The sequence below is a fragment of the Eriocheir sinensis genome, chromosome 1, assembly GCF_024679095.1.
Source record: "Eriocheir sinensis breed Jianghai 21 chromosome 1, ASM2467909v1, whole genome shotgun sequence".
Classification (NCBI taxonomy): Eukaryota; Metazoa; Arthropoda; class Malacostraca; order Decapoda; family Varunidae; genus Eriocheir; species Eriocheir sinensis.
In genome coordinates, this window is record NC_066509.1 from 15,311,929 (window position 1) to 15,331,018 (window position 19,090).

Here is a 19,090-nt window from a genome sequence, read left to right on the forward strand (position 1 = left end):
GGAGGACTGGAAGGGAGTGGATGGTTCTGCTGCTGGGGCTGAGTGGAGAGACAAATGGACGAGTGATTGAGGCGGTGAGAGTTCCTGGAGACCATGTGGCGTGCAAGATGTAGGGAATGATACCTTGCCCTGAGTAAAACATAGTCTTTCCACATGTTTTTGTTTTCTTTCACAGGAGCTGCCGATACAAAGGCCTGGCTGGGGAGAAATCCCAAGCCACCTGTGACATCAGGATCAAGATCAAGATCGAGGAGGGACGGTGGCCGATGCAGGTGAAGAACAAATTTAAATAAAATGAGAACGTGTGTTTTTGTTGTTTCCGTGACCTACTAATGTATTAATAATTTTTTTTAAGGTTAGAGAAACAAAATCCCCAAAATAGGCAGACTTTCCCAGTGTCCAGGAACGTAACTCCCCCCTATTACCATTGTTTCCTATGGGTAAATTATGTTTAAATAATGCGATTTTAAATAACGCGACATCTCCAGGAACGTAACCCTTGCATTAATCGAGAGGTGACTGTACCTTTAAAGGTAGCGTGCGTGACGCCGAGGGTAAGAAGACATGACCAGTACATGTCAAAGCAGCGCGAAACTCTGGGTGATAATGTGCAAAAGTCGGGATGGTAAGAATTTAGGACTAACCGCGAAAATTGGATTGCGTGAAACTTGAGAGGGTACTGTATATATATATATATATATATATATATATATATATATATATATATATATATATATATATATATATATATATATATATATATATATATATATATATATATATATATATATATATATATATATATGCACACACATACAGTAGACATGCCCACTAGGCGTCTCAGCCCTATGCAAAACGTCTATGTGTGGGGACCTGAAAATATGACCCATGAACTCAAAAGTGAACCCATACTACACAAGATGGAGGCAAGGCATTGACTAAATCTGTTGTGTACACTGAATGCACAACACCCGTCCCATACAACGTTCCCATCATGACATCACAATAGCTTGTTGTCAATATGCTTGATGCTAGTGTGGACATTAAACATGACAGTCCTGGCCTCACCAACACAACCTCGCCCTCACCAACCCGTCACAAAAGTCATTTTAAGACATTGCAAGGAATTTTGTCTGGTTTACATCAAATATAATTATGTGTATATACCATATTTGACAACTTATAAGATGCATTCCCCAGTTTGGGCAGGCATTGGAAAAAATATGATAAATGGGTTTAAACTAAGTGTGTCAGGTGAAGATTTTTGCCCGACATTTGTGGCCCTCCCCACCACCAGGTAATTTTTAAAGTTTCATTTGTATTCAGATCCTTATTCAATCCCAATATTTTACATTTAAATCCCTTAATATTTGCTGGGACCTACCAGAACTAGTCGTCTTAGAGACTCAAGAGTACTGCTTTGAGACATAAAGAAACATGGTGTAGACAGCAACTTTGTTAAAGGGGTAACAGGTATCAAGTTTGTACATCATATTTTTTGTTTTATTATTCTACATCATAATTCTAGTTGTTGTAATATTTTAGTACACTTTTAAAATAAATTATATTTCTCTATTATATTTTTAGTTGAAATATTTTGTACACTTTTATAATAAAAGAAAATGTGTCTTGCTTGTGTCTTGGCTTGGTGTACAACCGTCCGCTAGTTTGTTTAGGCACAAGCATGGTTAAACGTCATCACTTAATTTTCTTCCTGAGTGGTGTTATTTTATATGAAGTACCGGAAGTACTGCTGCTATACATTGTTACTGTAGAAGAATTGCCATTGTTAGTGTAGAAGCGATCGCCGCCTTGTTTACGTTTGCGGAGAGGTTTGCAGTTTTACTTAAGTGCCAATGCAACACTAAAACTTCACTAGCCAGTAACCCAATGCTGAACCTTGGCCTTATAAGATACAGGGTGATTTTCTGGGCCATTTTTTTTGGAAGAAAAATAGGTCTTATAAGCCATCAAATATGGTATGTATGTGCTCCTTTTTGGTGTGAGGGCATGGCTATGCGGCAAATACAATGTCAGTCAGTCAGGGCAGGGCCACCCATATACCATTTCTCCTATAAGAATGTTATTCCAACTACACAGGCTCATGTGTCACCCATATAGTCACACAATAGGCATGTCTACTGTATATATATATATATATATATATATATATATATATATATATATATATATATATATATATATATATATATATATATATATATATATATATATATATATATATATATATATATATATATATATATATATATATATATATATATATATATATATATTAAAACCGCTCAGGAAGAGTGAAAAAGGACGTTAAACGAAATTATGATTATATATATATATATATATATATATATATATATATATATATATATATATAGATATAGATATAGATAGATAGATAGATAGATAGATAGATAGATAGATAGATAGATAGATAGATATAGATAGATAGATAGATAGATAGATACACACACACACACACACACACAAACAAACTGATTGACAGAAATGATGTGGAAAATAATCACTCAAAAGATTACCCTGAACTTTACAGAGGCAACAACTTGCAGGTGACTGAGGCCACTTGATCTACTACCTATGAAAAATGTGGAGCATCTGGTTTTCCCAGTGGTCACCCATCTGAGTACTAACCAGACCGAATGTTGGGAAACTTCGCTGAATGGACGAGAGGCAGATCTTTCATCGTGGTATGGTCGTGGACCACTTTCATTCTCTCCAATCATATTTTCTACTATATTCAGCCAAGCATCAATCCAGATGCAAAACTCCCTCCTGTACACAAAGTAATTTAAAAGGCTGAATGAGTGTATATGTATATATACTACGTATGATTGCCCCATAGCTGATTATATCTATTCCTTCTAAAAGATGTAACAAAGGTGTATTAAGTTTATATCTCTGACCAATCTAATTTCCTGTACCATTACTGTTTCCTAAAACACACACACATACACACACATGAACGCACACATGCATGCACACACAGCTCAGTTCCTGCATATCACATTTATGTACACACACACACACACACACACACACACACACACCACTATAAACTGTAAATACTTCATTTTTCAATTTCCCATCTGATAATATTAATCAATAAGTCTGACCATTTATGTAATCTATTATATCCTCTGTATTTTTGAAAACCCATGAAATTTGCCCTGAAAAGTTATATAAGCATCCAATTCTGCATCATTAGAGTTCCTCTTCTGCCTCTTCTAAGGTATATACATGGTTCACTGATGTAACATAATCTTGAATTGAAACAAACAATCAGCCACTGTTGTTTCCTGTCTATGTACTACTACAACATTAAGGCAGCCATAAGAGGCATTTTCATTTATTATTTGAAAATCTTTATTACTAATGTTTTATTCAGCAGGAATTTCTAAGCCACAGATCGGTTTCTCATACTGAAACACTTAAGTTTGTCTTGTTCCAACCTTTTCCATGACAATTCCTATTTTTTCTTCCATCAAAAAAATATCAATGTTTCCATCAAAGCTGCCTCAAACACCCATGCCTCAAAGAGTTTCATTCAATCCACACAGTCAACACTAAAGACACAAAGTCTAAATAAGAACCTGAGCAAGAACCTGGTATGTGATCTTTTAAGCAAATTTGCTAAGCATGAGAAATTAAATAAAAAAAATTTTGGGCATTACTTAGGATTTTCTTAATAAATGCCTTATTATGCTGAAGTTATGGACAAGAAGCAGTATACAAGTTATAGATATCACTTTCTTAATTTAATGAGCTTGATTCACTATATTCAACAATAATAAAGATATCTTTGAACTAGAGAGAATTCTTATTCTAAAGTTTTAAAGGACTGATTTTCATAAAATATGTAAAAACACTCATCTAACATGGAGGGGAGGGGGAATGCATAATCAAGAAACATTACCACATTCAATATGGTAGTACAAGTCAGGAGAGCAAGAGAATAAGGAGGCGTAGTTTGGGGGGAAAGGGGTGGGATAACTAGAGATAATATATACGTATATTTAAGTACTGCAGTAAAGTTTTTGCATAACTGTAAACAATCATATAGATGGATTTATGGACACTAATTTGGTGAGTGGTGATACAAGGGAGTGTGGAGGGCTGTGGTATCTTGCCAAGCATATGCTGGGTGACAAAAACTAGTTTGCTAAACAGTGATAGGCAAACAGTCAATAAATAATGATAAGGCACTTCAGTAAACAAATGCCCAGATAACACACTTTTAAAAGTTCAGATCAAGAATAAGAGGAGTATGATGCTGCAGCTACAGGAGCAGTGTGGACAGGCTTGACATGCAGGCTTCACAGGAGGTAGGCTTATACTGTACACAGTTTGGGCTCACTCCAATAACATAATGGAACAACCTGCGATAGTCACCCTTGTACAGGACAAGAGCAAAGGCTTTCTCCACTAGTCTCAAAAGCAGAATGCTAGCCTTGGTGAAGTATCTCAAGGAGGAAACTGCAGAACTGACTTTGATATTACATTTTTTCCTGCTTGAATCACAAGAACAATAGTCAGCCTCACTGACAGTAACTGACCTTTGTTATTTTGAATGATATAATAATCTGTAAATACCAAAGAATGTTCTGGCCATAACAAATAAGGTTGACATATCGCAGATTACATCACCTTGACTTTCTCCTGCCAATATAGCCAAATTTTAAAATTTTGCTTCTGCTGCACATAGGTGTAAATCAAGAATAAATTAGAAAAAAATATATAGGACAGCTCTTTCCAATTATTCTGGTAAAATAAAAGTAATAAAAAATAGGAAACTTACTTCTCATAATAATTACAAAGTTATTGGATAAAAATTTTAATTATTATGATTGAAAAAAAAAATAATAATATGGATATAATCCCTAGAAAATCAACAATTATAGCAAACAAGATTAGTAAATTCTCATAAACTTTAAGCTTTATAATATAGCAATGCTACCTAAGTAGTAACTGTTGTTTTCCCTTCCCAAAAATGTGGGGTGGTAGTTTTTCTCCTTGGCAAGAGTGAATGAATTTTAGAGGACTATGATGGTCCATGACATGCCTTGGAGCACTATGCTGTAAGAATATGAATGTCTGCAAAAAATTTTTTTACTCGGGACTGTGACTCCCTTATTATTATATGTATATATATATACATATATATATACCATGATTCATCTATTTCACCTGACAATTGAACTAAATTAAAAATAATAACCCAAAGAACTCAAGAAAACTGCCCAACACACCAACTATGCTGTTACCTCCTCCTGGACAGACACGATACTCGACACATCTGAGAGGGAGAGACAAGCCCCATGTTGCAGGGAGTGTGGGGGGGTGGGGGAGTGGGAGGCCTGCCCTGGGGTGCTGGGCAGCGGAGAAGTGGAGCGGCCTCCGTCAGCTTGTGCCCCGTCTGACACCCCGCCAGAGTCCAGCCCCAGCGAGGAGGAGGCTCCTCCCAGGTCATCGCGACTCACTGGGCTGGCACATGAGTCCTGGGGTGATAATAAAAGTGCAGACTATTCAGTGCATCAAAACATCATACCCATGACAAAAGAGGAAATGGGAACTTCCCAATTTGTCATGGATATGACATTATGGCATTGTTTAACTTTTATTATCACGTTCCTCATTGTTCTCTCATTCTTAAACTTGTCATGCTCAAGCCTTGCCAACCTAAAGCCAGTGACTGCAGTACTGATCCCAGTTAATAACACCATAAGAGAAGCCAAAGCCTGTTATTTTCACTTCATTAAGTACCATACATCCTCAAAGTAAGTAATGGGAATATACCTGGCTCTGCATTGAAGCTGGTGAGGGTGAGAGAGGAGCCTGAGTTGCCCCATTTTGTGAGGTAGGCTTGATTACTCCCTCAGAAGATTGCTGGGTGGAGGATGAAAGGATGGACTCGGAGGATGACGATGCACGTCTACGTAACTGATCTGCTGCACCTCGGTCACTCAAGCGGTCCTTGTCCTCATCCCTAGAAAAAGTAAGTAAATTCTAACAAACATTTGGCTAAGAATCTGTTGAGTAGTCAAAACAAAATGTAAGCAAAATATATGCTGTACAGTCAATCCTTGTACTTTTGCAATACAAACAGCATATTGCCTCATAAGAATGAACCATGGAGAAGAATGTAATAATGGGCATAGAATGGACACCTAATCTGGTTAAAAAAATTCTGCTGAAGGGCTTTTAGAAAACATACTAAGAAGTTCTCTTTCACTGTGCTCAAAGCAAAGGATTTTCAAGCAATTCATTCTTCCTGTTATGACAAATGGATCAGAAATAGATGTTGAACAAGGGCTGCTTTCACAATCATCTGGTATGCACCATAACCAATAGCCCTATCAACCTGATAACAGGCATTACCATTGCCTCAATCCGCTTTCACAATCGTTGTTTTCGTGATATTGGCAACCACACGATCATGGCAAAACGAAGGTGCGCAACTCAGCAGTGTTGGTATAAAGGAGTGGTGGGAAATGTCAACAATACATCAGCTGAGCAGAGGATTATGAGGATAAATGTGAAAAATAAACATACAAAAATTAAACGTGATGAATAAATATAAAGAATAACTGTGAAGATTAATATGATAAAAATGTGAGGATATATATGATAAAAAAGGTGGTGTCTCATTGGAATACACTACACCACTCAAATCTGCTGCTAGCCTAATATTTCCTAAGCATAATAGGGGAAATGATGGTGACAAGTATTAAAGTTCTATTATTTATCAGATGTCAGCAAGACAAACTCTTCACCTTTATTCAGTACATTTGTTCAGTTTTCACACTTATTTAGCAGACTTCACATTTATTCTTTATATAAAAGGGCTGATTTCATTGTATATAAGACCTATGCATACATATTAGGCTATCTAGAATAATACAAGAGTTTGACCAAAATGGCATAACAGGTGAATAACGGTGACAAGTATAAAAGTCCTCCCTTCTCTTTTGTTGTGTACTTTTGCAACAATAAACCATCAATCAATCAAATTGAAGTTCTCAGCAGAGCATTTACTGGTCAGCAGGTGAAGTGAGCTCACGTCCTTCAAATTATTCTAAATCTTTTCTCATATTACCACTGAGGTCGTGCAATGTGTTGCTGTATCGTTTAATATTATTTTACATCTATTTAAAGAAATAATATAACCAATTGAGAGCAAGAACTTGTGTTATTTACTAATTAATTGCATTGGTAAGCTCCATTGGGGAACCCCCGAGCTACCAGAGCTCCGTTACCAGAGGTTCCAATTTCTGGTACTGATTGATACAAACAGTGCCGCAAAACACGACTGTGAAAGTGGATTTCTTGTTGGTGACGGCGACAGCTACTCTTGGTAACGATCGACAAACAAAAGTGACTGTGAAAGTGGCCCTAAGTCTCTGGAAAGGATACTGAGATAAGCCCTGGGAGGGAGGGAGAGATCCATGATGGGTATCACTATGATGGATAAGAAGAAATGCAAATGGATAAAAGAACTTACAAAAGTAGATGACACAAAGTCAGTCATTAAAATCAAGAAATGGCAATGATCAGGACACATATGTAGAAAACAACAGAGGTCAAAACAAGTGGCAACCTGGGAAACAACTAATAAAAAAAGGCCAAAGGATAGGTAGACTGGTTCACAGTGTCATATTTAAGTGAGGAGATATTTTTATTTGGAAAGAATGAAATACAAAGTGCTTGCAAGAGTTAAATGAATAAGATGGATGTGGTGCATGTGAAAGGAAGATATATTTCTATATTATTATTAATTACTATTATTACTATTATTATTATTGAAGAAACTGGGAAAGGATAGGTTAGGGATAGAAGGATGGGATATATGAACAAGAGAATATTTGAGACTTCTGGCATGACTATTTCTGTGGAGGAATTCTGAAGAACATGATACTTTTCCTTCATTCCCTTAATACTCAATAATTGCTCTCTGGCTGAGACTCATTGTATCCTCTGCTGATACTTTTGTTTGTGCTTATACTAGGGATGTACCGATACCAAAATTTTGACCGATACCAATACCCCAATATTTGACAGATACCGATACCTGTGCACTGATTTTTTTTTATACAATTCCAGCAGCTAAAGGGCAATAAAAAAAAATATATAAAAAAAAATAAAAATAAAAAAAACACTACTCGTTCCACCATAGAAGGGAAGAATAAAAAAGTAATCAGTGGCGGGATCGAACCCAGGCCCGCAGATTCGTAGCCAGATGTACTGACCACTGCACCACAGAAGAGCATATTAACCCTTTCCATCCGTGATGCAGATGTCGGCGTCACAGTATGGAAAAAGTCAAGAGGAAATGGAAGAGGATTAATCCTTTTCTAAACCTTTCAATCCTCCTCTAAATTCCTCTTAATCCTCTTCCATTTCCTCTTAAGAGGTTTAGAAGAGGATTAAGAGGAAATGGAAGAGGATTAAGAGTTTTTTTTTTTTTTTTTTTTACAGCTGAGACAGCTCAAGGGCGCAAAGAAAAAGAAAGAAAAAAAGGCCCGCTACTCACTGCTCCCGAACAGAGGTTAAAGGAGTGTCCAAAATCAGAGGTTAATTTCGGGAGAAGAGGTGTCCTGATACCCTCCTCTTGAAAGAGTTCAAGTCGTAGGCAGGAGGAAATACAGATGAAGGAAGATTGTTCCAGAGTTTACCAGCGTGAGGGATGAAAGAGTGAAGATGCTGGTTAACTCTTGCATAAGGGGTTTGGACAGTATAGGGATGAGCATGAGTAGAAAGTCGAGTGCAGCGGGGCCGCGGGAGGGGGAGAGGCATGCAGTTAGCAAGTTCAGAAGAGCAGTCAGCGTGGAAATATCGATAGAAGATAGAAAGAGAGGCAACATTGCGGCGGAATTTAAGAGGTAGAAGACTATCAGTATGAGGAGGAGAGCTGATGAGACGAAGAGCCTTAGCCTCCACTCTGTCCAGAAGAGCTGTGTGAGTGGAGCCCCCCCACACGAGATGCATACTCCATACGAGGGCGGACAAGGCCCCTGTATATGGACAGCAACTGTGCAGGGGAGAAGAACTGGCGGAGACGGTACAGAACGCCCAGCCTCGAGGAAGCTGATTTAGTAAGGGAAGAAGAGGACTAACCCTTTCGATACGGTGACGCCGTCGGACACCAACGTCGGCGTCGCCGGAGTGAAGGGGTTAACTCTATATGGCACGGCGAGGCAGCAGTGCATGGTTAACCCAAGTGTTAACACCCTACCCCACGAATTTCGACAAGGGGTGAGGGAGGAGGCGCCTCGTGAGGTCTAGTTGACGCAGCTAGGTTAGCTTTACCTTAATTGCCGTACATTTAGGCAGAAGACTGTGAAGAAATCCCCAGACCCTAGCAGCGTGCCCTGTTGCGGGGCGACAGTCTGACTGACTGAGGCAGGCAAATGAGCCGAGTGGAGGGGCTCCGCCAATCCCATGCCGAAGCTACGTACTAGTACTAAATCTGTATTGTACACGTCCACGGTACCAAAGGCTATAGAGGTAACTCTTGATTTACGCGAGTATTGTGTCCTTGAAGTGGTCATGTAAATCAAAAACAATGTAAATCAAACAAGAGGTAGGTTTCTATCGAATAATAAGTATTCACTTCATTCAGTGGAGAGAGAGAGAGAGAGAGAGAGAGAGAGAGAGAGAGAGAGAGAGAGAGAGAGAGAGAGAGAGAGAATATCCATATCACCGAGATATCCACTCAAGCACTCAGTCTCAGCCTCACTCGTGTGAGGAAGAAATGAGGGACACCATGAGCGACTGGCTAGTATTGGTACTGGTACCGAGCAGTCTGGTACCGGTACCGTACTGTATAGCTGGTACCGTTAGTACCGGTACTGGTACCAGTACCAACCCACCCCTATTGTTGAGTAGCGTGGCAGCGTGGGTACTGTATTGTTGTTCAAGTGGCGCACGGGAAGAACTGAGCTCAGCTGTGTGGCCGCGGCACTGTGTGAGTCCAGTTGCAGGAGACATCTGGTGGCCACTCCATAAAATATCGCGTATAAGTGAAAAAACGTGTAAATTAAACATTTATTTGGATTTTGGACCCCGCGTTATTTCAAAAACGCGTAAACCAAACTTGCGTAAATTGAGAGTTACCTGTACTGTATATTAAGTATTATATACTTGTATTCAACGTAAAATTAATCTTATCGTTTAAAGTGATGAAAATTAAATTACGGGAAATTCCAAACTATCTAGTATCATGATACTAGATAATTACACTTTTCTAATATTTTTTTAACAATTTAGAAAATCCAATTTCCGTTGAACAAAATTATTTGCAACGAGTGACATGCGACATACAAAACTCATTCAAGCATTGGAAGTATCGGAAAATAAATCAACCAATACCAATACCGATACTCTTAAAACGTGCCGATACCACCGATACTGATACCAATCCCGATACATCGGTACATCCTTAGCTTATACATTAGCTCTTACATTACGGCGATCGTTTATAGAAGTGCGCTGCCACACGCCCCACCCGTACGGGGATCATATATATAATCATTACACTTTACACTCCCTACGTTTCAAATATACCACCAGTTCTTGACTCAGAAGAATGGTGGAGGCATATGGCATCCATACACACACTCATTCGTCTCAGCGCGCAGCCTACCGAAGGCCACAGATCATTTTCCACTTTTGTTCGGAATACATCTGTCATGTCTCATGACGCATCAAGCAGTTCCTCTGCTCCGGGCGGAAGTAGACCGCGAGTGAATCAAAGTGACAGTGACTCTGATGACTACTATGGTAGTGACATTGACAGAGGAGGGAGGGGCATGTAGGGAGAGAGAGAGAGAGAGAGAGAGAGAGAGAGAGAGAGAGAGAGAGAGAGAGAGAGAGAGAGAGAGAGAGAGAGAGAGGAGAGGAGAGGAGCGGCCACGAGAAAATTAGCAATATTTTCAGTTGTCATAACTTTTTTATTATTATTAGGAGAGAAGTTTTATTACACCACCATATATACTAGATGAATATACAATTATTGCAAAGAAGAAAGACTCCATTTCCACCTCTTTTAAATGTCTAAATTTTCCCTGTGCACAACATCCAGAGAAATATATTGCCACCCGTACTCTAAGGGTTAATCATTTCAATTACAGTGGAACCTCGGGTCACAAACATCTCTCATCATGAACAAATTTTTCAATTAAAAAATGTCTCGGGTAACGAATGCTGTCTCGGGTTACAAACACGCATGCCAGCAACATCGTGGGGCAACAAGTTAGGAGTATTGGCGTGAGAGCATCAGTTGCTGTGTAGCTTTCGCTAAATTCATAATATGGAAGGGGACTCCCCTTCCAAACAGTAACATCTCTTCCCTTTCCCTTCCTCACCACCTTCCACTTATTAAAGCTGATGTCACAATGGGCCTTTTTCCTCCAACTGTGTTGGTGGTAGGGGCAAACAGCAACTCGAACCTTTACGGGTGTGCATCACACACGGCCAAGGTCAGTTGCCTGTATCTACAACATAAATAAAACAGTCGCCCTGTAGCAACATGATGCTGTCTGCTGATGAAGTAATGGCAGTTGTGGATTGTGCTGGTGTCACACAAGTAATGAACTTGTTGCTGCAGTTAAATGGAAGGTAGAAGCGGTTGTGGGCACGATCATGGCTTCAAAGACGGTAGGACAGGAGTGTTTTCCCAAACCTCATCAAAGATCTGTGCTATGAAGACTGGAAGTCCTACATTTTTCATAGAATGGAGAGAGAGAGAGAGAGAGAGAGAGAGAGAGAGAGAGAGAGAGAGAGAGAGAGAGAGTGAGAGAGAGAGAGAGAGAGAGAGAGAGAGAGAGAGAGAGAGAGAGAGAGAGAGAGAGAGAGAGAGAGAGAGAGAGAGAGAGAGAGAGAGAGAGAGAGAGAGAGAGAGAGAGAGAGAGAGAGAGAGAGAGAGAGAGAGAGAGAGAGAGAGAGAGAGAGAGAGAGAGAGAGAGAGAGAGAGAGAGAGAGAGAGAGAGAGAGAGAGAGAGAGAGAGAGAGAGAGAGAGAGAGAGAGAGAGAGAGAGAGAGAGAGAGAGAGAGAGAGAGAGAGAGAGAGAGAGAGAGAGAGAGAGAGAGAGAGAGAGAGAGAGAGAGAGAGAGAGAGAGAGAGAGAGAGAGAGAGAGAGAGAGAGAGAGAGAGAGAGAGAGAGAGAGAGAGAGAGAGAGAGAGAGAGAGAGAGAGAGAGAGAGAGAGAGACTGTTGAAGGAAAATGGCCAGTGTGACACCGCCTATTGCGCTGTCAACGCTCCTCCGTACAGGTACGATAAAATAAAATGAAGTTTACATCTATCCGTTATCGGTTTAGTATTGAATTCCTCTTTTTTATGTTAGATATATTGATATCCATTGGTTTTGTATTATGAAATTGTGCATAAAGTACTGTGGTAAAAGTTTAAATAAGCAATCATCTGGGATCCAGGAACGGATTAATCCATATTACATTGATTCCTATTTTGGGTGACAAACGGCCTTCAGGAATGAATTAAGTTTGTGAACTGAGGTTGCACAGTACATGTTCTTGGGGTGCTATTTCAGGACACATAAGCTTCATAACATACCTGATTTTGAGAAGGATATACTTGTCAGGGATGAGGCCCTGTTTCCCTTGGAATGAACCTCGCCACCAGTCGCTGGACACCTGGGAGTGCAACACCAGCACGTCCCCCTTGTTGAAGCTCAGCTCCCTCTCAGACCGTGCCAAGAAGTCAAACTGTGCAATGGCCTCCAATATTTCACTTTCTGTGGGAAGGAACAAAACTTTATTAAATTTGTATACTTAAGGGAAAGAACGAAAACAAAACCATTTGAGATAAATATGCAGTTTTGTTGTTTTTTAAACAATAAATAGTGGGCCTAAGCAGTAGTTAAAAACCACACATTAAAAATTCTCCATACAAGAGACAAACACATAATATTAAAGATTTGTAATTATTAATGTCACTTAAAATATAACATAAACCATAGCCTTAAGCAAGGATTATTGCCTTGTTTCAGAACTGAAGCACCAAAGCAATGTGTTAATTTCTCAGCCACAAAAAACACACTGATTGTCCAACAAGACAGGACAGTCTTCAACCATACCACATTCCAGTTGCTTCCTCACAAACTATTTTGATGTATATAGAGAGCATGACTAATACATGAAAAAGAGGAGGGCTTTCAATACTTTTCTGAATTAAGCATGTATTCAGAAACTCGTGTCAAGAAAATAAATGATGGGATATAGCAATTTTTTAAGGCAGGCAAAGCATGCAAAACTAGCACTCACATTGATGGGTTTAAAAAAATTGAACTATTTCCAATTCATGACAATTAAACTCACAGTACTCAAGAATGCAAACAAACTCCTCAAAAAGAGCACAACAAATGCAATAAATTCCTTTTTATGTGAACTTGCAAGCTAAGTCTATTTCAGCAGCAGTGCAACTGACCAAATGTTAGTGTTATGTTATACAAGCTTAATTTCGAAAACTATAATAAAAAGTTAACTTACTTCCAAATATCTGAAGGGCAATATCTTTGTCTCTAAATACTGAATCTGCAAGGGAAGCCACAGATAGTCAAATCCATGCAAAAACAACAAAATATTTTGAAGACAAGTGACTACATAAAACAGCAACAATGAAAAGCACTTTTACATTATTAAGTTACAAAAACATAAAGCCAAGCAAATGTGAAAATAAACTATATGTATGTATATAAACGGTATATACAACCCAAATGTACATATAATATATAGTTACACCATACCATGTGGAAATACATAGCTACAGGCACTGATCATCCATACTTTCTTAAATATAGATACATGAATATTTGAAAGAGGAATAAATGTAATAAGATTTTAACTGAAGTGTGCACTTGACAGTACTTAGTAAAGTCATTAAAATGAATGATCATTACTGAAACAAAAACAAATACACAATTACAAAATTATCCAAGTTTGTTTGCACTAAGAAAACATGAAACCTAAAATTTACTTTTAGAATTCACTCAATAATCTGCCATATATGTAACACAGAGTTGAAGTTTGTGAGGACTAAAATGATTGAGAGCCTGTCACTATTCATTTGCCTTGTTCTTAATGTTGTGCCTCAGTGTGTTGGAACTCCCACATTTAAAATTGCATACATAATCTATTAAACACTAAATACTTGATGAAATAATTGATGCATGTAAAGTAGTGATTTAATAAACTGCATACCAGATTAAAAAAAAAGCTAAATACTGAATAAAAGTAATTTATAGAGAAAACAAGAAAGTGATGTATATATACAAGTATTGTACTCATACTCTTCAATGCTTCAATTTTCTTTAATGAAAATAGTTATATCTTTGAAAATGGGTTATCATTTCCATCTGTCACCTTGATATCATATTGAATATATGGGCATCTCTATCCACTCAATCAAATCATGTATCATTTTATATTATGGATGCTATAAACAGCACATGGACTAGATTATAATTTGATCATATGCCATTTCACCATTTACTAAATTTTGGGCTATAATATAATGTTTTATAATCTTTTTCTTTCTAAAAATAAATGTAGCCTGTAAGTGAGGTGATGAGGTACTCTAATTGTTGACATTTTATCCCTTATTACCATCCTCATCTGTCTATCTCCACTTGTTACTCTGGGCCCATCCTGACATTTTATCCCTTATTACCATCCTCATCTGTCTATCTCCACTTGTTACTCTGGGCCCACCCTAACATTTTATCCCTTATTACCATCCTTATCTGTCTATCTCCACTTGTTACTCTGGGCCCATCCTAACATTTTATCCCTTATCATCCACCTTCAGTGGTCCAGTGCAACATGATTGACTCCTTTAAAAACAAGCTTGACCAACACTTACTTCAACTTAATATTTACTAAACTAGAAATGGAAAGTTTTGGAGCTATCTGATTAATGTAGAATCACTTAGGTTTAACCCTTTGGTTGCTAAATACTCGCAGTGAGGACTAGCGTAACTTGCCGGTGGTGCTAAATCCTCCCTGCGAGTTCCAGTTGCACTCAAATTACATGCGTGTAAGAGTGTTCCAACAATATTTCTCACCCCATAGCATTGCCAATTCAGTGGGTTCTCCACCAAATTTGGTGGAAAATCATATCAGCAAAGCGCGGAAAATCTACAAACAAGTAACTGTTGGATGTTGTTGTCCAATACAGCAGCATTTTTGCATAGCTTCACCTATAACCTGACTGATTCTTTGACCAAATAGTTGTAAATTTTGCAGTTGGGAATACTATCCTGCCAGCACTACATGAAGTGATTTCCGCAGTTGCCTCAATATGGCTGACTGTCGCACACGCACTGACATAAGTGTTCACAGGCCGCATGTCACCAGAACCGCGTGAATTGTGTCTTGCCTAGTTGTCTGTCATAACCTACGAGTGATGGTAAGAATAATATGCTAATTTTGATCTCAGAAGCTGTACATAATCAGTATGTACGAGGAGATATTTCTCGAAACACCAGCCCGGCCGCCATTTGCATTGTTTGAAAATCACACAACCACACCCATACAACAAACAGTTGCATGCCGCGTGTCACCAGAACCGTATGAATTGTGTCTTCCCTAGTTGTCTGTCATAACCTACGAGTGATGGTGGGAATAATATGCTTATTATGATATCAGAAGCTGTGCATCATCAGTATGTTTACGGGGATGTATTTCTCACAACACCAGCCCGGCTGCCATTTTCATTGCTTTACTCAAGGACACTTGTCAATTCAAACAGTAAAGATTACACCAAAAATATATAAATTTCGGGAAACTTTACATTGTCAATGTTCTTTAACCCGTACATATTTCTGAGCATTTTAAGAACTTTTTTTTTTCAAAATTGTTGTCTTAAAGTTTGGGGTGCGCGTTATACGCCGCAAAATAACGTATTTATTTTTCGACAGAAACCTAGCTCTAGTTTGATTTACATTGTTTTTGATTTAAGCGACCTCTTCAAGGACGCAATACTCGCGTAAATCGAGTTACCTGTACTAGGAAGAGTACAGGTGCCAATACTGATCCTTGAGGCACTCCACTCTCTACAATTCTCCATTCCGATTTTGTGTCCTTTACCACTGTTCTCATCTCTTTTCCCCTTAAGTAGCTTTCCATCCAGTTCTTCATTTTCCCTTTCAAACCTCCTTTATTCTCCAGCCTCCATAGTAGTCTTGTATGTGGAACTTTGTCGAACGCCTACTTCAGGTCCAAGTAAACGCAATCAACCCATCCGTCCCTCTCCTGTATTTTGTCTGTCACTCTTGAGTAAAAGCTCAGTAAGTTTGTTACACATGAGCACCCTTTTCTGAATCCATATTGTTTACTTGTGATAATATTATGGTCTTCTAGAAATCTCGTCCATTGTTTCTTTATCACTTTCTCACATATTTTACATACTACAGTCGTCCCTCAAATAGTACGGGGGTTAGGAACCCAGGACCTGTTTCCAACTCAATTATCACGTGATCACCCTTTCCCAGGGGGCACCCATACCTTAATTCATTCATTAAGTGCATTCCCTTTGTTAACACCAGGTCCAGTCTCACCGGTTCGTCATCACTTTTGAATCTCGTGTATTCCTTCACCCATTGCATCATTAAGTTTTCCATCGTTAATCTTAAAAAATTTTCCCCCCATGCCGTTCTGCTACCTCCACCTTCAAATATCTACCAATTTACTGCCTTACAGTTAAAATCACCAACTAACAAGACTCTTGTTTGCTTTGAGTAGTTTACTCAAACTTTGAATGGTATCTTCAATCATGGTCTCATATTCTTCTTTACTCCATGAATTAGTTCTTGGTGGTACATAGGTTTCTATTATCGTCATCATTTCTCTGTTTTTGTTCTCCACATTTACACTCACTATTTCTGCCTTTCCTTCTCCACATACTACTGTTTTCACTAATAATTCCTTCCTCGTCATTATCATCACTCCTCCAGAGCCTTTACCCTTTCTGTCCTTCCTCCATACATTGTAGTTATTATCAAACACTATTTGGATGACCTCATTTAGTTTAGTTTCTGTTACGCATACAATCTTGGGCTCTTTTTCCTGCAAGTAGTCTTGTAATTCCAGTTTACAAGATACTATCCCGTCTACATTCGTCAACTGCTCTTGTATAGAAACTTTGTAGGTTTGTGATGGGGGGTACCTGTACTACAGCTCCATGAATCGTGCCATCATGTAGACAGCTTTTGCTACTAAGGACAAGACATGCTGTCTTCCTAGTTTTGATAGTTTTGTGCACTGTCTTCTCCATTTAACTTTCTTCAAGTTATGCTGATATTGTGATAATATTGCACATCCATCTTAATGTAGATAATTTCCCTGACCTAACAGCAGTCCATGAGGATACAGTGATAGTCACCAACTCCCTGCCACCTTGCACCACACACTGCTCTCCATCCATATGAATTCCCCACATTACCCAAACAGTGTGCTGATTTTGTGATAGTTTTCCACATCATTTCCCTTATCAATTTTAAGTTATAGTCACAGTGTGATAGTTTTGCGCATTTCAATCATGATGTGGATTATTTCCCTACCCTAACCACACCTTATATTGATAAGGTTTAGAGATCCCAAGTACTCATGTTAGTAGTCAGTTTTTGGATAATGAAGTGAGGATATATGAGGATCTGAGGATATATACAGTATTTATATTTAGTACAGCTGTTGCATTGTACTATTTGCTCTTTGGTATAGTATCACCATAAGGCAATAAGTGTCAACTCAATCAAAATAGTAACTATTATAAAAGTAAAGATACACAGCTGATAAAAGTAACAATAACAGAGACAAATATATAACACTGTGGTAAATCATAATGGACTCAGATCAACATTACACTGAAGATACAATATAAAGAAGGAAAAAATAACTTCACGCAGTGAATTTGAAAGAAAAGACTTAAATCACAAATAGGAACTGCTGATGCTGGTCAGACACTCACCGTCCTCAGACTGGCCTGGCTCAGAGTCAACATCATCAGGAGCCTCTGACGGTGCATCGCCCACTTCCACCTCAAGGTCTATTGAGTCCCGGGAGATGTACTTCTCATAGACATGACCACCATCACCAGGGAAGATATCCTCACTGAAGATGATGATGTTCTTGATGAGCTCATTTACCAGGTTCTGGTACTGGACCTGTAACAAAACTTCACCTTAGTGACTGATATAATATCCCATGTTGTGTGAGACAGCAGCAGACAGGTTTTATGGGCCAAGAATGTGTGTGTGTGTGTGTGTGTGTTTACCTATTTGTAATATACAGGGCCTGAGCTCTAGCTCGGATAGTCCTGTCTCCCATTCTTATCTGTCCAACTTTTCCTTCATTTTATGGACACTGTCCACTTCAACAATGTCTTTGTTTAGTCCATTCCATGTATCCACACTCTTGTATGGAAAACTGTGCTTCTTTGTCTTTCAAACGAGTCCCCTTTCTCAATTTCTTGCCGTGTCCCCTTAGTTGCCTCCTCCTTTTTATTAAATAATTTCTATCCAACATGTCCATTTCACTTGTATTCCTGTACAATGCTATCAGGTCTCCTCTTTCTCTTCTTTCTTCGAGTGTTGGCAGACCCAGTTCCTCTAATCTAGTCACGTATGACAGACTTGATATTCCTGGTACAATCTTGGTTGCAATCCTTTGAATCTTTTCAAGTTTCCCTATATCCTTTTTCTTGTGTGGTGACCAAACAACTGCTGCATACTCTAACCTTAGTATAATCAATGCTTTTATTATTTTCTTCATCATGTTCCCATCTAAGTGGTGAAATGCCACTCTGGTATTTTGCATCAAACTATATATTTCTCTGAATATCTTGTGTGTGTGTGTGTGTGTGTGTGTGTGTGTGTGTGTATATATATATATATATATATATATATATATATATATATATATATATATATATATATATATATATATATATATATATATATATATATATATATATATATATATACAGTAAACCCTCAGTTATCCGGGTGCACTGTATCCGACCTCGCCCATATCCAGGAGTT

At 38.5% G+C, this 19,090-nt stretch overlaps 1 protein-coding gene across 9 annotated transcripts in view; it reads right to left on the bottom strand.

Moving 5' to 3' along the window:
- The window catches only part of LOC126995500 (SLIT-ROBO Rho GTPase-activating protein 1-like), a 106,000-nt gene that overhangs the window by 18,008 nt on the left and 68,902 nt on the right, over window positions 1–19,090 (bottom strand). For 7 of the 9 annotated variants that reach the window (XM_050855144.1, XM_050855107.1, XM_050855100.1 and 4 more), the window contains 5 exons: window positions 18,019–18,214; window positions 13,542–13,586; window positions 12,607–12,787; window positions 5,833–6,022; window positions 5,301–5,534 (listed from right to left, as the gene is read on the bottom strand). In XM_050855144.1, the coding sequence (XP_050711101.1) occupies window positions 5,301–5,534; window positions 5,833–6,022; window positions 12,607–12,787; window positions 13,542–13,586; window positions 18,019–18,214 (846 nt within the window). The remainder of the gene's footprint in view (window positions 1–5,300; window positions 5,535–5,832; window positions 6,023–12,606; window positions 12,788–13,541; window positions 13,587–18,018; window positions 18,215–19,090) is intronic. The other 2 variants (XM_050855153.1, XM_050855121.1) reach the window with 2 other exon arrangements.